At 42.6% G+C, this 18,009-nt stretch overlaps 1 protein-coding gene across 1 annotated transcript in view; it reads left to right on the forward strand.

Annotated features, from left to right (window-relative positions):
- The window catches only part of LOC114363262 (adenylate kinase isoenzyme 5-like), a 56,334-nt gene that overhangs the window by 18,058 nt on the left and 20,267 nt on the right, over nt 1-18,009 (forward strand). Inside the window, exons 6-7 of the mRNA XM_028318939.1 lie at nt 10,602-10,880; nt 13,286-13,446. Coding sequence (XP_028174740.1) covers nt 10,602-10,880; nt 13,286-13,446 — 440 coding nt within the window. The remainder of the gene's footprint in view (nt 1-10,601; nt 10,881-13,285; nt 13,447-18,009) is intronic.

Here is an 18,009-nt window from a genome sequence, read left to right on the forward strand (position 1 = left end):
TTTACCCACTCACACCGTAGTGCGACAATGAAGGTGGTGTAAGTTGATACTCTTTGAATAAAGTTTGAGAGTTTGAGTAAGGTGNTTAGGTGAGTCTTCCTTTTAGGAACTACTAGTAAGTAGAACAGTAAACAGAATACTTAATCAATTCGGAACTAAAGTGATATAAAGTCCTGTAAAGAGGTCAAAAGTTGGTATGAATCATTTAATTTCAGTACTAGCTACTATATGTTATTTTATTTTATGTTTAATACCATATAACGGTCATTCTCCGGATCTGGATTATTTTGTTGATTACCCCGACCTTTTTTATTTTTGAATTTAGAGTAAGTTTAGGTGAAACATTTCAAAATAGACATTATTACGAGCATATTTTTTATATTGGCCCATCTGTAGCAAGCAGGAAGAAAAAGTTATGCGACATCAAAATTTTCATGGTCGGGGTAATCAAAGTTGGGAGTCAGAGTAATCAAAAATAAAACAAAATATTTTATTTTCTAAGGTTTTTTTTAAGTTATGGTAAAATAAATGTTATTATAACTAGCCATTTGTTATTTTGATGTATAAACGACAATATTGTAAAGTTTCAACAAAATCTGTTAAGTAGTTGTTGCGTAAAACAGTAAAAAACATACATATACATTATATATTAGTGAGTCAATGTCCTATGTCTCTTATATGGGACAGAAGGCGTCCACAACAGTCCTCCATCGCATTCGGTCTTGAGCTTCGCGTTTGATCTTGCTCCAAATCTTAACAGTGCGCCGCTATGTTTTTTTGGCGCGACCACGTTTGCATTTTCCCTGGGGGTTCCAATCTAGAGCCTGCTTGGGGATGTGATCGGGGCCCCTTCGGAGAGTTTGGCCGATCCAGTTCCACTTGCAGCGTTTATTCTGCTGAATGATCGGTATTTCGTGGCAGCGTTCCAAAAGTTCGTCGTTTGAAGATTTTGGAGAATTCGGCGAAGACAGCGGCTGAAGAAGATCTGCAGCTGGTGCGAGATAACCTTAGTGACCTTCCACGTTTCACGCCCGCCCATAGAGCAGAACTGGTCGGCTGAACCATTTAAGAACCTAGTAAGTGCAGCGGAGCAAATTTTACAGGAGAGCGAAAAAACGCATTTGCATTTGCCCTTCTAAGATGCTTAAAGATTTGGATAACTTCCGATGTTTATATTAAAGATTAGTTACTAAAGTACGAGGGCTGCACTAAAAGTATCGGGAATGGANAGTTTGAGTAAGGTGAGTCTTTCTTTTAGGAACTACTAGTACCTAAGTAGAACAGTAAACAGAATAGTTAATCAAGGATTCGGAACTAAAGTGATATAAAGTTCTGTAAAGAGGTCAAAAGATGGCATGAATCATTTCCTTTCAGTAGTAAGTAGCTACTAATGTTATTTTATTTTATGTTTAATGCCATATTTAACTGGTACATAAGGCAAACTTAAAGCCATAAGGTGAATACCTTTTTTTTACCTACCAGTTTATTTTGAAATAGGTCAATACCCTATAAAAAGCTTTTCGTTGTTACCAAAAACATACTAATCTAATACGACGATCTTAGCAAACACATTTTTTATTAGAAAAGACAATAATGTGCTTACAGTAAAGCACTTAACAAAACTAGAAACTACGTGAGTAGCTTTTTTATTACCTAGGTAAAGACTTCAACAAACAGATTAAGAACAACTTTATAGATACGATTAGACTGATACCCGTACCAAACGATGCTTGCTTAAGTAAAGCAGCAAATCGAACGCACAGCGTTGAATAGAGCTCTGTGATTGGTTCGTGTGTCACCCTGTACGTCCACGCGCATTGCGAGGAGACCTCATAGTAATCTTTCTGAATACGGGCATGACAGATGTATACAAATAATATTATCTTCTGTCAACCCTTACCATGTGACATGCAATAAAATAATTATTTCAATTTCAATTGGACTAAAATGCTACAAGCTTTGCTTACGGCTTTACCACGAAATTAAATGACATGAGTCATCAAAAAATTGTCGAAACGAAAATTACTACAATCACGAACTGACTCTTAATTCGAATGTCCAAACCAATATTGGTCAAATTGCCTACAGCGGTGGAGTAAAATGTCCATGTGAATAATTTAGATTCTTGAAAGTTGAATAAACAAGTAGCATAGGATCGTATTAGGAAACAATACTCAATGAATCTATCTATAGGTACAGTCTCGGTTTAACTGGTTTAACCACGTTTAACCGCCTCTGTGTTCTGGTGGTAAGACCACCTGCTTCAGACGCAGAGGTCCCGGGTTCGATTCCCAGTGGGGGCAGATTTTTCTGTTCGGTTTGGTTGGTGGTAAGGCTTGTTCTAAGTCCGCTTGGCTAGCTACCACCATCTTACCTAAGTCTGTCGCCATAATAACAATGTTAACAGCATTGTTGTGTTCCGGCAGTTAGAGGTAAGATAGCCAGTTCCTCTGTGGTTGAGGATTCCGGGTGAAGCTCGCTTCCACCTTCCAATAGTAATGCGTATTGCGAACTTTTTGGTTGGTGGTAGGGCTTGTATTAAGTCCACCTGGCTAGCTACCACCATCTTACCTAAGTCTGTCGCCATAATAACAATGTTAACAGCATTGTTGTGTTCCGGCAGTTAGAGGTAAGATGGCCAGTTCCTCTGTGGTTGAGGATTCCGGGTGAAGCTCGCTTCCACCCTCGGCCTGATCATCACTTACCATCAGGTTAGATACAGGCCAAGAGCTTCCTCATTATGGATTAAAAAAAAGTCAGCGTCAAATAGTCCGTGACAACTAAAGTTGATAACACAACCTCAATAACAACAAAGACGTATTGCGAACTTTTTGGTTACTTTGAGTCGTCATCATCATCATCTCAGCCATAGGACGTCCACTGCTGAACATAGGCCTCCCCCAATGCTTTCCATGTTACCCGGTTGGTAGCGGCCTGCGTCCAGCGCTTTCCTGCTACCTTTGTGATGTCGTCGGTCCACCTTGTGGGTGTACTTTGAGTGTCACGACCTATTTGACGCTGATTGTACTCAAGGATATTATTAAAGCCTTTCATTGTTCCAAATATTGAAACTTGACTATGGTTCATCTTACTCCTAAAAACCCTGAAATTCTCATTAATTTGATCCATGTTTGGTGATTAATTATGACCAAGAACTATCGTTAATCAATTACGTGACGTCATAAATAAGTGATGACGTCACGTAATTGTCCTACGTCCTATGACTATATTTTTGCAACTAAACAAAATAGCCACCGTCGTATCTACCCTCAGGTGATTACAGAATTCATGCATAATTTAAAGCTCTCGGAAAAGCGGTGACAAACCGACGATGACGTCTGCATCTAATGATTAGCTATACTATTTTTCCATTGGTTTACTTATCGAAGACGACAACATTATAAAATCTTAAATAACTTTAAACTTTCGCGTTGCATAATTGAATTAATTTAAACAGGTTTTAACGCGATACGCAATTATGAAATCCTTTTTAAGCTACAAGCTATAAGTTCAAATGCATTTTCAGGAGTAAAATAATTCGTTCCTGAAAAGTGAAGAAAAAAGTTCGAACTCCATTTTTGTTGCATAATGATCGACTATTCCAATAATATAAATACGTATAACGATCATGGCTCTGGGACATAATTCCACGGGCCTTTCGAGATTTGAGCCCTCAAGGACCTCAACCACTTTGCTATCGTTATCGTAACGGAGTCATTCTTCAAAATGTCCCATTGTTTTGTTTACGCGACTGCTAATGTCTGTTGACATCGAAAACTATCTAGATTCTTCTGTTATTTTCAATCGCACAAACTTCGTATCACTCGTCAGGCCCAAGGCACGTGTTATAGACAAAATTACACACCGCAGCAGTGTCTTCAGGCTGTTACATTATGCACGATAGACGTGAGAAACACCAGCTGACTATAGTCGATGAAACTTTAATGGACACCACCGCTCTACACTTTACTGTTTTAACGTTCAAACAATTGCCGGTTGTAAGGATGTGATTGGCACATGTCGATCATGTTGAAATGTATCGATAACATTCAATTTGAAAGATAGGGTGTGTTATGTTTGCGAACTTTCTTTGAACTGTTGACGAAGATGTATTGGAACGATTTTTTTTCCACAACGAGGAAGCTCTTGGCCTGTATCTCACCTGATGGTAAGTGATGATCAGGCCGAAGGTGGAAGCGAGCGTGTACGTTACTCCAGCTGGAAAGTAGCTCCTAGAGTGATATGAGTAGAACGTATAATTAGTTCCCAACATCGTGTAAATGTGCGCCGAATTAGAGATTAGTGCGTGCTGTCGTTTTGGTACAAAACGAAAAAAACGATTCCTGCTGGAGTAACGTTGTTCTAGCAGGAAAATTCTAAACGAATGATCGGAAAGAGAAAAACTGTGTACGAGCAGATAGCTTATATTTGTTCTATTATGTGAGCTGAAAATGTGATTTGTGCGTCTTCAGGTTTTCGAGATATTGCATTTCCTGCCAGGGTAACGTTTTGCAGAATGCTCTATCTCAATAACCGTTATATGTGCGCCTATAGAATAAACACACACGAGTAGCTCTTGATTTGTGCGTATATGTTCGTTCCTTCGTTTCAAAGCGAATGTTCGACGGGGTAACCCAAAGTGGCCTGAAGACGCCGCCGAGAGGTCCGGGAAGAGTTTTCTTTTCTGCCTGAGCGTTCGAGTTCCATGGAATCCTATAGAAGGGAGATATGGTTCGGAACGCGAAGAGCACCGCATTTGCGGCGGTGTCCGGATACTCTCTGCGGACCTTGAAAATTCAGGTGAGGGATGTACGCGGAGTAGTCGCGCCGGTTCGTACCCATATCCGCAGCAGGTCTCCAAGGTGAAGAGCCTCTAGTCGATAGAATAATGTAGGTAAGGGAAGTCGGCAAATTGGATCCGTAACTTCGGAATAAGGATTGGCTCTGAGGACCGGGGCGTGTCGGGTTTGGACGGGAAGCGGAGGCGGCCGGTGCCGGGCCTGGTGGACGCTCAGCCCTCCTCGGAGGTGTCTGGGCAGAAGCTGGACCCGCGTTCCGGCCTTCCGCGGATCTTCCTAGCCGTAAGGCCGTGTCGGTTTCGTCTCGTGCGCGATCGGCGCGGTTCTGTACGACCGCCGTTCAACGGTCAGCTCAGAACTGGCACGGACAAGGGGAATCCGACTGTCTAATTAAAACAAAGCATTGCGATGGCCCTCGCGGGTGTTGACGCAATGTGATTTCTGCCCAGTGCTCTGAATGTCAACGTGAAGAAATTCAAGCAAGCGNAATTATCGATAGGTAGGGCTTTGCGATTCGATTTTTTGCCGTTTGACTAAGTCTTTTTTGTTATCGACCTCTTTTGCGATTTGTTTATTTGTTTGCGACTGGTTTGCGATGGGTTTGCGATTTTAAAGTGCGTTTTGACTAGACCCACTGTGTAGGTGGGCCATCGTGCGTGTTTTGTTTTTGATGTAAACTCGCGGAGATGAACAGGCCTGTGGGTCTAGTCAAAATGCCATCGCAAACCAATAGGAAGTTTTCGCTAATGTCAGTCGCCGCGTAACCAGTAATTCGATTCGATCGGAAAATGGCAGCCAAAATGCACATTGAACCACCAACGACGCGGCGATATAAAAGTTCATTCAAAATCGAATAAAAGTTAAAAAATGTCTATGACTTTGCGATTGTTTTTACTTTTTTTTAGCTTTTTTTTTTATTAGTTTCTTCCTTCTTTCTGCTCTCCTCAACCTCATAGTAATCTTTGTGAATACGGGCATGACAGATGTACAAATAATATTATCTTCTGTCAACCCTTACCCATGTGACATGCAATAAAATAATTATTTCAATTTCAATTGGACTAAATTCTACAAGCTTTGCTTACGGCTTTACCACGAAATTAAATGACATGAGTCATCAAAAAATTGTCGAAACGAAAATTACTACAATCACGAACTGACTCTTAATTCGAATGTCCAAACCAATATTGGTCAAATTGCCTACAGCGGTGGAGTAAAATGTCCATGTGAATAATTTAGATTCTTGAAAGTTGAATAAACAAGTAGCATAGGGTCGTATTAGGAAACAATACTCAATGAATCTATCTATAGGTACAGTCTCGGTTTAACTGGTTTAACCACGTTTAACCGCCTCTGTGTTCTGGTGGTAAGACCACCTGCTTCAGACGCAGAGGTCCCGGGTTCGATTCCCAGTGGGGGCAGATTTTTCTGTTCGGTTTGGTTGGTGGTAAGGCTTGTTCTAAGTCCGCTTAGCTAGCCACCACCATCTTATCTAAGTCTGTCTCTTTGGCTACTGTGAGTGTCACGAAGTATTTGATGCCGTCTGTACTCAAGGATAGATCAAAGCCTTTCATTGGTACAAATATTGAAACTTGACTCTATGGTTCATCTTACTAATAAAAACCCTGAAATTCTCAATTTAATCTCTAGCTATTGTGTTGGGTAATTTATGATCAAGAACTAATCGTTAATCAATTACGTGACGTCATAAATAAGTGATAACGTCATGCAATTATCCTACGTCCTATGGCTATATTTTTTAACATTGCAACTAAACAAAATAGCCACCGTCGTATCTACCTTCAGGTGATTACAGAATCCATGCATAATTTAAAGCTCTCGGAAAAGCGGTGACAAACCGACGATGACGTCTGCATCTAACGATTAGCTATACTATTTTTTTTGTTTACTTATCGAAGACGACAACATTATAAAATCTTCATTAATTTTAAACTTTCGCGTTGCATAATTGAATTAATCGCGATACGCAATTATGAAATCCTAGTACAAGTTCAACATGGAGCGCTAATGCGTTTTCAGGAGTAAAATAATTCGTTCCTGAAAAATTACCAAAAAAGTTTGAACTTTCCATTTTTGTTGCATATGATTGACGTTTCAAATAATATCAATAGTCAATACGTATATCGATCACGTCTCCGGGATATGAATCCACGACCCTTGCGGGACTTGAACCCTCAAGGGCCTCAACAACTCAACCAGTCTGCTATCGTTATCGTAACGGAGCCATTCTTCAAATTGTCCCATTATTTTGTTTACGCGACTGCTAATGTCTGTTGACATCGAAAACTAGCCTCTAGATGTTTCTGTTGTTTTCAGTCGCACAACCTTCATATCACTCGTCAGGCCCAAGGCACGTGTTATTGACAAAATTACACACCGCAGCAGTGTCTTCAGGCTGTTACATTATGCACGATAGACGTGAGAAACACCAGCTGACTATAGTCGATGAAACTTTAATGGACTCCAACGCTCTACACTTTACTGTTTTAACGTTCAAACAATTGCCGGTTGTAAGTATGTGATTGGCACATGTCGATCATGTTGAAATGTATCGATAACATTCAATTTGAAAGATAGGGTATGTTATGTTTGCGAACTTTCTTTGAACTGTTGACGAAGATGTATTAGAACGATTTTTTTTCCATAACGAGAAAGGTCTTGGCCTCTATCTCACCTGATGGTAAGTGATGATCAGGCCGAAGGAGGAAGCGAGCTTCACCCGGAATCCTCAACCACGGAGGAACTGGCTATCTTACCTCTAACTGCCAGAACACAACAATGCTCTGTTAACATTGTTGTTATGGCGACAGACTTAGGTAAGATGGTGGTAGCTAGCCAGGCGGACTTAGAACAAGCCCTACCACCAACCAAACCGAACAGAAAAATCTGCTCCCACTGGGAATCGAACCCGGGACCACGCGGATTTGTTGTGAAATAAAAGTGAAGCATGTTATAAAATCATTAATTTACTTTCGGACGCCTCTATGTTAGGCTCTCTGGACTCATAGTTACTTGATTCGATTTCCAGATAGGACACTTAGTAGTGTACCTTTCTGTGGGGTTTAACTGTCTGAAAAGAAACATTAAACGCTTTTAAACCTAAAACAGCCAAAAACCTTGTCGTAGCTCCTTCAATTTAGGCTGAGTGGAGTCTATCAATAAGATAAATCTATCTAGGTTCTTCCCTAGTAGATTACATATAATTTATCGAACAATCTATTGAAAATTATTCTGCATGAAAAAACCAATATGCTTGAAAATTATACCCTATAATTCAAGGGACATGTGTCCACACCCTATTATTTGCTTACTCTACTTAATGACACACAAAAGCCTTACGGCTCATTATAAATGCATGACTGCAGTTTATATGATAGGGAATACAGTGGAAAGTATTCTAAAGGTGCTGATAGACTTGAGCATTCACTTGTAATGAGCATTTGTGCGAATGTTACATCAAAGAAAAATACGAGAACCTTTTAGCGAGCGTTCTGGCGAGTATTCTAGCGAGCATTGCTTCGAGCTATTTGGCGAGCCAAGCTTCGGTCATCGTTCCGCACCCCACCGCTCTGCGACGACCCTCCCCTCAACCCTGTTACTCTCCAGCTCCAGTGTGTTGTAAAATAATTAGTTATTGTTATTTTAGAGCGTTCATTAAAATGCTCATGAAAACGTTCATAGCAATGTTTGGCTCTATGCTTGGCTCGTTGTTCAGTTCGACAAATATAAAAACGGTGAATGCTCGATGTTCTGTTACAAGTGAATGCTCAAGTCTATCAGCACCTTAAAACAAACGAAGCTCTAGTGAGGTCAAGCATACGGGCTCGTTCCCACGGTATCCAGTTTTGCGGAATCCAGTAATGTAAGATCTCGCAAAACTCAACTGTCGTGTGAATAGGTACGCTATTCGTTCGTTTCAGCCAAATGACGTCCACTGCTGGACAAAGGCCTCCCTCAAGGATTTCCATAACGACCGGTCCTGTGCTGCCCGCATCCAGGTTCTACCCGCAACCTTCACCAGACCTCATCTCTGGTGAGGTACATTTTAGTTATGTGTTTGAAATTCAAATTACAAATTCGAACTGATTGGTTTTTTGTAAGTATTTATACACGTATATTTATTATTACAAATCTTGCAAAAACAGTTCTTGCAAAAAACGGGATATCTCCGTGGGAACAAGCCTTACGCCCGTATTCACAAACGATGCTAGCTTAGTGAAGCAGCAAATCGGACGCACAGCGTTGAATAGACCTCTGTGATTGGTTCGTGTGTCACCCAGTGCGTCCACTCGCACTGTGAGACCTCATGGTAATGTTTGTGAATACGGGCGTTAATCTGTTCCTTCCTATCTCTAAGCTGACGTGGTGCCTAAACCCCCTGACCCTATGGAGAAGAGAATACTCTACTTTTTACCTTGGGGGTATTTCCCGAATAACCTGAATTCTACCTAATTAAGAATCACCTTTTTCCAAAGTGGGTTACCTAAATATTGAAAGATTACCTTCTGATGAAGATTAACGGGTTTCCAACTACCACTTCCTTAGTCCATTTCTGAATAAATAACCTGGCCATTGCCGGTATCGGCTGGTAACAAAGAAACAGTTATGAATTTTTAGTGAGCAAATGTGTGGTCGACCCAATTATTGATATGCTTTAGGTTGAATTGACACACATACAGCTCATATTTCGCCCATTAAGCGATGCGATTTTCTCCAGTTATAAATTCAATTTTAAGCTACAAACATTTTAAATAAAATCTTGTTTTAAGAAGTCACCGCGGTTGTTAAACAGGAATCTCTCAAGAGAAACATTAATATTTCTATAGCCGTGTTTCCGTTACTATTTTCTGAATTATATTTTGTCAATGTGTGAGATGTTAACCAAACGTCTTCTATGAAGTAAATTGAGACTATGTTGCAAAACTTGCAAATATCCCTTTAGCTGCCAAATTCTATAGAAGTCAGTCACACTTTCAGTTTATTGATTGTTCCAATTTAAAACTTAAACTGACCTCTAGAAAACTTTTTCAGCGTTCACGCTCCAAAACCAACCCCGTATGTTCGCGTTCTCACCCAAGAAAACGCCGTTACCCAGTTCATTTATGATGTATGACTCTGTGACCCAAGTATCTATGTCAGTCAGTGGCGAACCATAATTACCCGTAATTAGCTAGCAAGCGTGCACAGCCAATAATTACAGAAATAATGGCCGAAGAAATTACAGCATGCCTGAGAAAGGAGCAGGCGTTGATTGAATTTGCACTGTAATTCGAACTGATGTCTGTAATTTCGATGAAGCGTCAGCTTGAAGGGCAGGTATTGGTTTTGCAGACTGCTGAATTGTTAATGGAAATTACTAGTTATTTGTCTTACGTTGCAGCAGTGTCATAATTATACTGGAATAGCAAGGAAATGTTTTTGTTTACTTCTTTAGAGATCGACGTAACTTTTACTATATTTTGTAAAATGATAAGGCTCTTTCTCTATAATATTACCTGATGTCTTAAGACAAAGTTTCAGATAGCTATCGAAATAATGTAACGCTATTAAGAAATGAAGGTTACTGCCGAGGTCTTTCTCTGCCAGATAGCTAGATCTCTGTAACCAAATATAACGCTCTACATAATCTAAGAAATAGTGGTTGCTGGATAACTGATTAAAAAAGAAAGAAAGATACATTTATTACAACGGACATCACACAAATACAGGCAATTACTTGATCTCTGTGAAACCGCAAGTTGTGGCTCTTACAATAATTTACAACTTAATTCTATCTTCCAGGTAAACGGCGAACGAAACCCAGAAGAAGTGTACAAGGACTTCAGGGCTGCTGTTCTCCAGATCCTGGGCACGCATGAGGACCAAGCAGCCCTCAACGGGGTTGGGACTGGGGGCATCCCTGGGGAGATCGTGGGGGTGGAACCCGCCCCCACTGCTAGGAGGCCTAGTACACCAGTGAGGGTAGAAGACACGGAGGACGAGGCGTTTGCTCTGCCCATAGCAGCGCCGGTGGTCACGCCACCCAGAGAGAACGGACGCCCTGCAATTATCGTGCCGAAGGTATGTTATTGCCCGTAAAAATATATGTTATTTTTGTATGTCAAATGTAGGGTAATCTTTGGGAATGCTACTGTAAGGAGACCCAGTGAACCAGTGAAGGGATAAGAGAATGGACGCTCTGAAATAATCGTGCCGAAGATAAAAAGTCATTCGTTCGTTTGTTTGGAAATGACGTCCGCTGCTGGATCAAGGCCTCCCCTAAGGATTTCCATAACGATGGGTCCTGCGCTACCCGCATCCAGGTTCTTCCAGCGACCTTCACCAGATCGTCAATCCACCTAGTGGGTGACCTTTCCACGCTACGGCTTCCGGCCTGTGTCATGTCATGTCAAAAAGTTAAATATCATTTATTTTCTGCAAATAGGCTTTTAAAAAGCTTTTACACGTCCCAGTATCGCTTGATGTTTACTTTTCCGTAAACTATAAGTTATTTCCCGTAAAAATAGATGTTATTTCTATGTCAAATGTAGGGTAATCTTTGGGACTGCTGATATAATCTTATAATAATTGCTGTGGTGGTTATAACATTGTGTTTATGTCTCATATGTTTGTTATGGATAACTAGACAAACGGATCACGAGGGGAATGGTATAGGAATACTTAGTTTTTGACAAACATTTAAGGCAAGGCTTATTACAAAAAGTTAAACGGCCGTTGAACGCTTGTTAAAATTGACATTAACAAGTAGTATGGTCATTTTTAACACTGTTTAACAGTTTTTTGTATTTTTTAAGTAATTTTCGTATCAAATGCTTTTATGTTCTCACGTGGTCGGCGACTTCTTTTCACGATCTTTCCAACAATGTGGAATTTCCATCCGTCCTTCGCACTTTACCTATAATGAAAGCTCTTCACAACGTACTGGTAGACACATTAACAGTGATGACTATCGTAAAACGTAAAAGCCGAGGGCACTGGAGTATAGGAAGGTCGGCAGGACGCCTTGACCTATTCTCTTTAATCCTCTGTTTACCTTTTGTTAAGTTACATGCGTAACATTGGCTTACATATTGGTAGATACTTACAGTCGTATAGATCGTTTCATCCACGAAGACGCGCCCCACCAATTTTTGGTCGAAGGAAACGCGGTGCGTGGAGTTTGTTCCGAGCAATCCGAGCGTCATTATTTTAGTGTGCGTGTGAACTCATAGATATTTAGCGTGTACCGATAACACTCAAACATTAGCGGAAGGATGGTGGGATGCGTCTTCGTGGATGAAACGATCTCTACTACAACTTATAACAACGTATCAAGTGAAGTAACTACGTAATGTAATAATGTTGATGATTATCTCGATGTGATCGTCTATCTGCCATGCGTAATAAAGGCGTGTTCTCACGGAGATATCCAGTTTTTTGTAGGATACCGTTTAGTAGTATATATGTGTTTTAATATTAACGATCACACGAACATCCCTTTTGCAGTGTACCGCGAAAACCGTTCCGTTAGAATTTGTCATTTGAGTTTCAAAGAGTTTCCAACTTTCCAGTTTTGCGAGAAACGTGGGAACGAGCCTTTACAGTGACGTAGTAGAGACAAGTACTCCCATTTATTTTTCACTGTTTTCTTCATTAAAATCTTGAAAACATAAGTTTTACACCTACTTCAAATACGGAAGTATCAAAAGAGGCGTAGTAGTTTATAACTTCATGTCGTTGAACCCCTGAATATTCGGAAAGGTATCATTTTCAATTACTCACTTCCTACTCATTAAATTGGTTACGATGAACCGAATGATTCATACGCGAGTACGCGACCCTACCTTATTATTTACAAAGGGAAGTGAACAAGTTGTTTAATTGTTTTGTTTTATAGATCAAAGAGTAGTTTTAGTTCATATTCGTATTTGCTCTAGTTTTGTTTCATTGAAATTACAATAATAATTGCCTGTTTTAATTAATGTCGTTATTGGTACGACTCTATTAATTTTTACGCTCAATACAATGCGGCGGATCCAACTAATTTCGATAAATCAGTATAGTCATTCATTATAAATTGCGTGCTGAAAGATATAACGAAGAAAGCTGTTGTAGGTACCTAATTATAAAAATAATTACGCAGGCTATACGTTAAATTGCTCATAGAGTTAAGTACGTGGTAAAAATATTATGTAAAACAGTTTGGAAATTTTTATTGACCCATTGAACCCTAGAGCTCTAGGTCGGATAGGTGGTACATGCAAGTATTTACATCCTTTCTTTTTAGTCTCAACTATAATAATGACAGTTCAGGGTTTTCTTAACAACCACCGAACACAGACAAAAAATTCTACGTGTAGCAATATGTTACGTCTAAATTCTGAAAACAACCACGATACGTTGTGGCAATGAAGACAAGCCATGACTCGTTCTGAGCACTATTAGTTGGTGTACATACTCCTCATACAACAATTTGTTCTTTCCAGTCCCAACTGATCACCGTTCAGGGTTTTCTGAACAGCCACCAGCCGCAGCCTCCGGTGGGCGCTCCTCCGCCCGTGCTGTGGGTGGTGGGCGGGCCCGGCAGCAACAAGGCCACGCTGTGCCAACGGGTCGTTGCTAGGAGGCAGGGCTGGACGCATTTCAGGTGAGATAAGAATAAAGCACACATGTACTTTCGGTCACAGTTAACTATCCAGTTCCGTTTTTGCTCTCGCTCTCATCAAATGGTGATTCTTTGTGATAGAACGAGACGACATGACCGACAATGGGCAGTTAACACTATATTGCCGATAGTAGGTACGTGCATGCCGTTTTCACAATCCCATCAGAGTTGGATCGGACCACTATCTCTATGCCCGTAGATGTCGTAAAGGTCACTAAGGGACAAAATTATTATTCCTATTTCCTTTCCAATCTGTCTGAGTCTGACAGAGTGGGGAGTGTGTTTTCTATAGCCGCGTGGTTCCAGCAGGGTTGAATAGGAACAGTCTCTTTGTGCTCGAGGATGTCGGAAAAGGTGACTAAGAGGTAGAATTATTATGCCTCTCCAACCCGTCTCTTCAGAGTGGAAAATAAGGGTCAAATCCTCTAAACGTTCTCCTGAAGTGGAAGGGGGTTCCTTCCACTTCAGGAGGTGTTATGATGATGATTATGAAATGACGCAATTCAATTCAAATTAAAACAATAATATAATTTAAGCTGTGTTTTTCCAAAATATTAAAATTAGACTGATGGATATAATCGACATGTTCAATTTTTAAAAAATCCTTTTTCTCCCCAGTCTCGGCCAACACTTGCGCGCGTTAGCCGACGCAGGCGGAGGCCCGGCCTCCGATGGAGCCCTAGCCCGGGCGTCCCTTAGCGGAGGCGAGCTGGTCCCTGAGGAGCTGGTCAACAAGGTCGTGAGAGGCGCCGTGAACGAAGCGTCAAGGAACGACCAGGGGCTCGTGTTGGAGGGATACCCGAGGGATATGGAGCAGGTGGAACATTTCCAGAAAGAGGTGCGTAGAAATAATCTTGATTTTGTCAATTTTATCCTTAGAAAACCTCGTCTCCTTATGCGAGCTGGTCCCTGAGGAGCTGGTCAACAAGGTCGTGAGAGGCGCCATGAACGAAGCGTCAAGGAACGACCAGGGGCTCGTGTTGGAGGGGTACCCGAGGGACATGGAGCAGGTGGAACATTTCCAGAAAGAGGTGCGTAGTCATAATTATGATTGGGACAGTTTTATTCTTAGAAAAGCTCGCTTATTTAGGTGAGCTGGTCAATAAAGTCGTGAGGGGCGCCGTGAGCGAGGCGTCGAGGAACGACCAGGGGCTCGTGTTAGAGGGGTACCCGAGGGACATGGAGCAGGTGGAACATTTCCAGAAAGAGGTGCGTAGTCATAATTATGATTGGGAAAGTTTTATTCTTAGAAAAGCTCGCTTATTTAGNTTGCGCTTTAACTTTTTCTGTGCTTGTGGTTCTCAAAAAGAGAACATTCGCTTGAACTTTTTTGTTTTGTTTTGCTGCATCCAAAAGTTGAACATTTGCATAGTCTTAGTAGACTAGGTGCATCATGTCGGCGCCGGACGACGATGACTTGTCGGCNTTCTTAGAAAAGCTCGCTTATTTAGGTGAGCTGGTCAATAAAGTCGTGAGGGGCGCCGTGAGCGAGGCCTCGAGGAACGACCAGGGGCTCGTGTTAGAGGGGTACCCGAGGGACATGGAGCAGGTGGAACATTTCCAGAAAGAGGTGCGTAGTCATAATTATGATTGGGAAAGTTTTATTCTTAGAAAAGCTCGCTTATTTAGGTGAGCTGGTCCCTGAGGAGCTGGTCAATAAGGTCGTGAGGTGCGCCGTGAGCGAGGCCTTGAGGAACGACCAGGGGCTCGTGTTGGAGGGGTACCCGAGGGATATGGAGCAGGTGGACCACTTCCAGAAAGAGGTGCGTGTCAAAATCATGATTGGGTCAGTTTTATCCTTAGAACAGTTCGATTACTTAGGTAGTGAAAATCATGATATGGTCAGTGTTATCCTTAAAAAAACTAGCCTCCTTAGGCGAGCTGGTCCCTTAGGAGCTGTTCAACAAGGTCGTGAGGGGCGCCGTGAGCGAAGCGTCAAGAAACGACCAGGGGCTCGTGTTGGAGGGGTACCCGAGGGATATGGAGCAGGTGGAACATTTCCAGAAAGAGGTGCGTAATTTGGTGTCTTATAAGTATACGATTTAGTTCCGGAGGAGCTGGTCAACAAGGTCGTGAGGGGCGCCGTGAGCGAGGCGTCAAGGAACGACCAAGGGCTCGTGTTGGAGGGATACCCGAGGGACATGGAGCAGGTGGAACATTTTCAGAAAGAGGTGCGTAATTTGGTGTCTTATAAGTATACAAGTTAGTTCCGGAAGAGCTGGTCAACAAAGTCGTGAAGGGTGCCGTGAGCGAGGCGTCGAGGAACAACCACGAGCGCATGATAGGTGGACCATTTTTAGAAAGAGGTGCGTGGTCAAGATCATGATTTAGTTAGTTTTGTATGTAGGCGAGCTGCTCTCTGAGGAACTGGACAAATAAGGTCGTGAAGGCGCCTTCAGTGAAGCCTCAAGGAACGACCAGGGGCTCGTGTTAGAGGGGTACCCGAGGGATATGGAGCAGGTGGACCATTTCCAGAAAGAGGTGCGTAGTCATAATTATGATTGGGACAGTTTTATTCTTAGAACAGCTCGATTACTTAGGTGAGCTGGTGCCTGAGGAGCTGGTCAACAAGGTCGTGAGGGGCGCCATGAACGAAGCCTCAAGGAACGACCAAGGGCTCGTGTTGGAGGGATACCCGAGGGATATGGAGCAGGTGGAACATTTCCAGAAAGAGGTGCGTAATTTGGTGTCTTATAAGTATACAAGTTAGTTCCGGAGGAGCTGGTCAACAAGGTCTTGAGGAGCGCCGTGAGCGAGGCGTCGAGGAACGACCACGAGCGCATGATAGGTGGACCATTTTCAGAAAGAGGTGCGTGGTCAAGATCATGGTTTATTTAGTTTTGTATGTAGGCGAGCTGCTCCCTGAGGAACTGGTCAAATAAGGTCTTGAGGGACGCCGTCAGCGAGGCGTCAAGGAACGACCAGGGGCTCGTGTTGGAGGGTTACCCGAGGGATATGGAGCAGGTGGACCATTTCCAGAAAGAGGTGCGTAGTCATAATTATGATTAGGGCAGTTTTATTCTTAGAAAAACTAGCCTCCTTAGGCGAGCTGGTCCCTTAGGAGCTGTTCAACAAGGTCTTGAGGGGCGCCGTGAGCGAGGCGTCAAGGAACGACCTGGGGCTCGTGTTGGAGGGATACCCGAGGGACATGGAGCAGGTGGATCATTTCCAGAAAGAGATGCGTAGAAATAATCTTGATTTGGTCAGTTTAACCTTAGAAAAGCTAGCCTCCTTATGCGAGCTGATGGCTGAGGAGCTGGTCAAGGAACGACCATGGGCTCGTGTTAGAGGGATACCCGAGGGATATGGAGCAGGTGGACCATTTCCAGAAAGAGGTTTTATAAGTGCGAGCTGGTTCCCTAGGAACTGGTGCACAGTCGTGAGGGGCGCCGTCAGCAAAGCTGCGAGGAATTACCTAGTGCTGGAGGTTCCATTATTATAAGTACTAAGAAATCTTTAAAGTCTCTGGAGTCTTTTCTTGTTCGAATTCATATCCCCACGTATACATATAAAATATGCTGCTCTTTGATTCCTCCAAGCTGCAGCTCGACTGCGGGCAAGGCATTCGGTTTCATTGTCTATTAGTAACTGCTAGTTGTTACTTAGAAATCTTTAGGGCTTTCGGTATTTAGGTTCCATTCTCTAGAAGTCTGGGGGTTTGAGGCCTTATACTTACTGGCGTGTTTTCTCCCAGTTCCGCATATCACCTCGCATGCTTGATCCTCGACTGTTCCAAGCGGCAGCTCGGGCGTAGATGGCGGGATGACTCAGTGACGAGTTCCGGAGGTGGTTGGAGTTTTTTGTCTCGTATGATGGTACTTAGGAGTGTTTAGGGCTTTCGGCCTTTAGGTTTCATTGTCTAGTAGCATTTTAGAAGTTTATGGAAGATTTGGAGCCTTATACCTACTTATTGGCTTGTTGTCTTCTACTTCCGCATATTCTCAACGCACGCTGCTGATACACTGCTAAACAAGCTACAGCTACGCCATGGGCAGCGCATTCAGTTCAATTGTCTATTACAATGTACTTAAAACTTTTCGATCTTTATTTCTATCTTTGAGGTCTCATTATAATTGTCCCTTTCTCTCCTAGTTCCGCATATCGCCCCGTATGCTACTCCTCGACTGCTCCAAGCTGCAACTCGGCCGAGGTCGGCGGGACGACTCGGTGGCGGCGTTCCGGCGGCGGCTGGAGTTACATTTCTTTAGTAGAATGTTACTTAAAAGTCTTTATTAGGGCTGCACTGTCTAGTAGTATTTTGGTCTTTGGCCTCATTCTTACTGTCCCTTTCTCTGTGCCCGGACGACGATCCGTCTAAGGACACAGAGTACCACAAACAGGTGCGGATCTCGGCTGCCCTGGTCCCCTCTGGCCCAGACGCGTCTCCTCCGTCCCTTGAGTATCTGCGAATCATGGTTAAGCAATTGCCCAACACCGCACCGGGACTGGATGGAGTGACCGCAAGAATGTTGACGCATGTCTGGAAGGCTGCATCGGTGGAATTCCAACTGGTGTACGCCAAGTGTGTGGAGGAAGGCGTATTTC

This window comes from Ostrinia furnacalis, unplaced genomic scaffold (genome assembly GCF_004193835.3).
Source record: "Ostrinia furnacalis isolate ACB-3 unplaced genomic scaffold, ASM419383v2 OfSCF7055, whole genome shotgun sequence".
Lineage (NCBI taxonomy): Eukaryota > Metazoa > Arthropoda > Insecta > Lepidoptera > Crambidae > Ostrinia > Ostrinia furnacalis.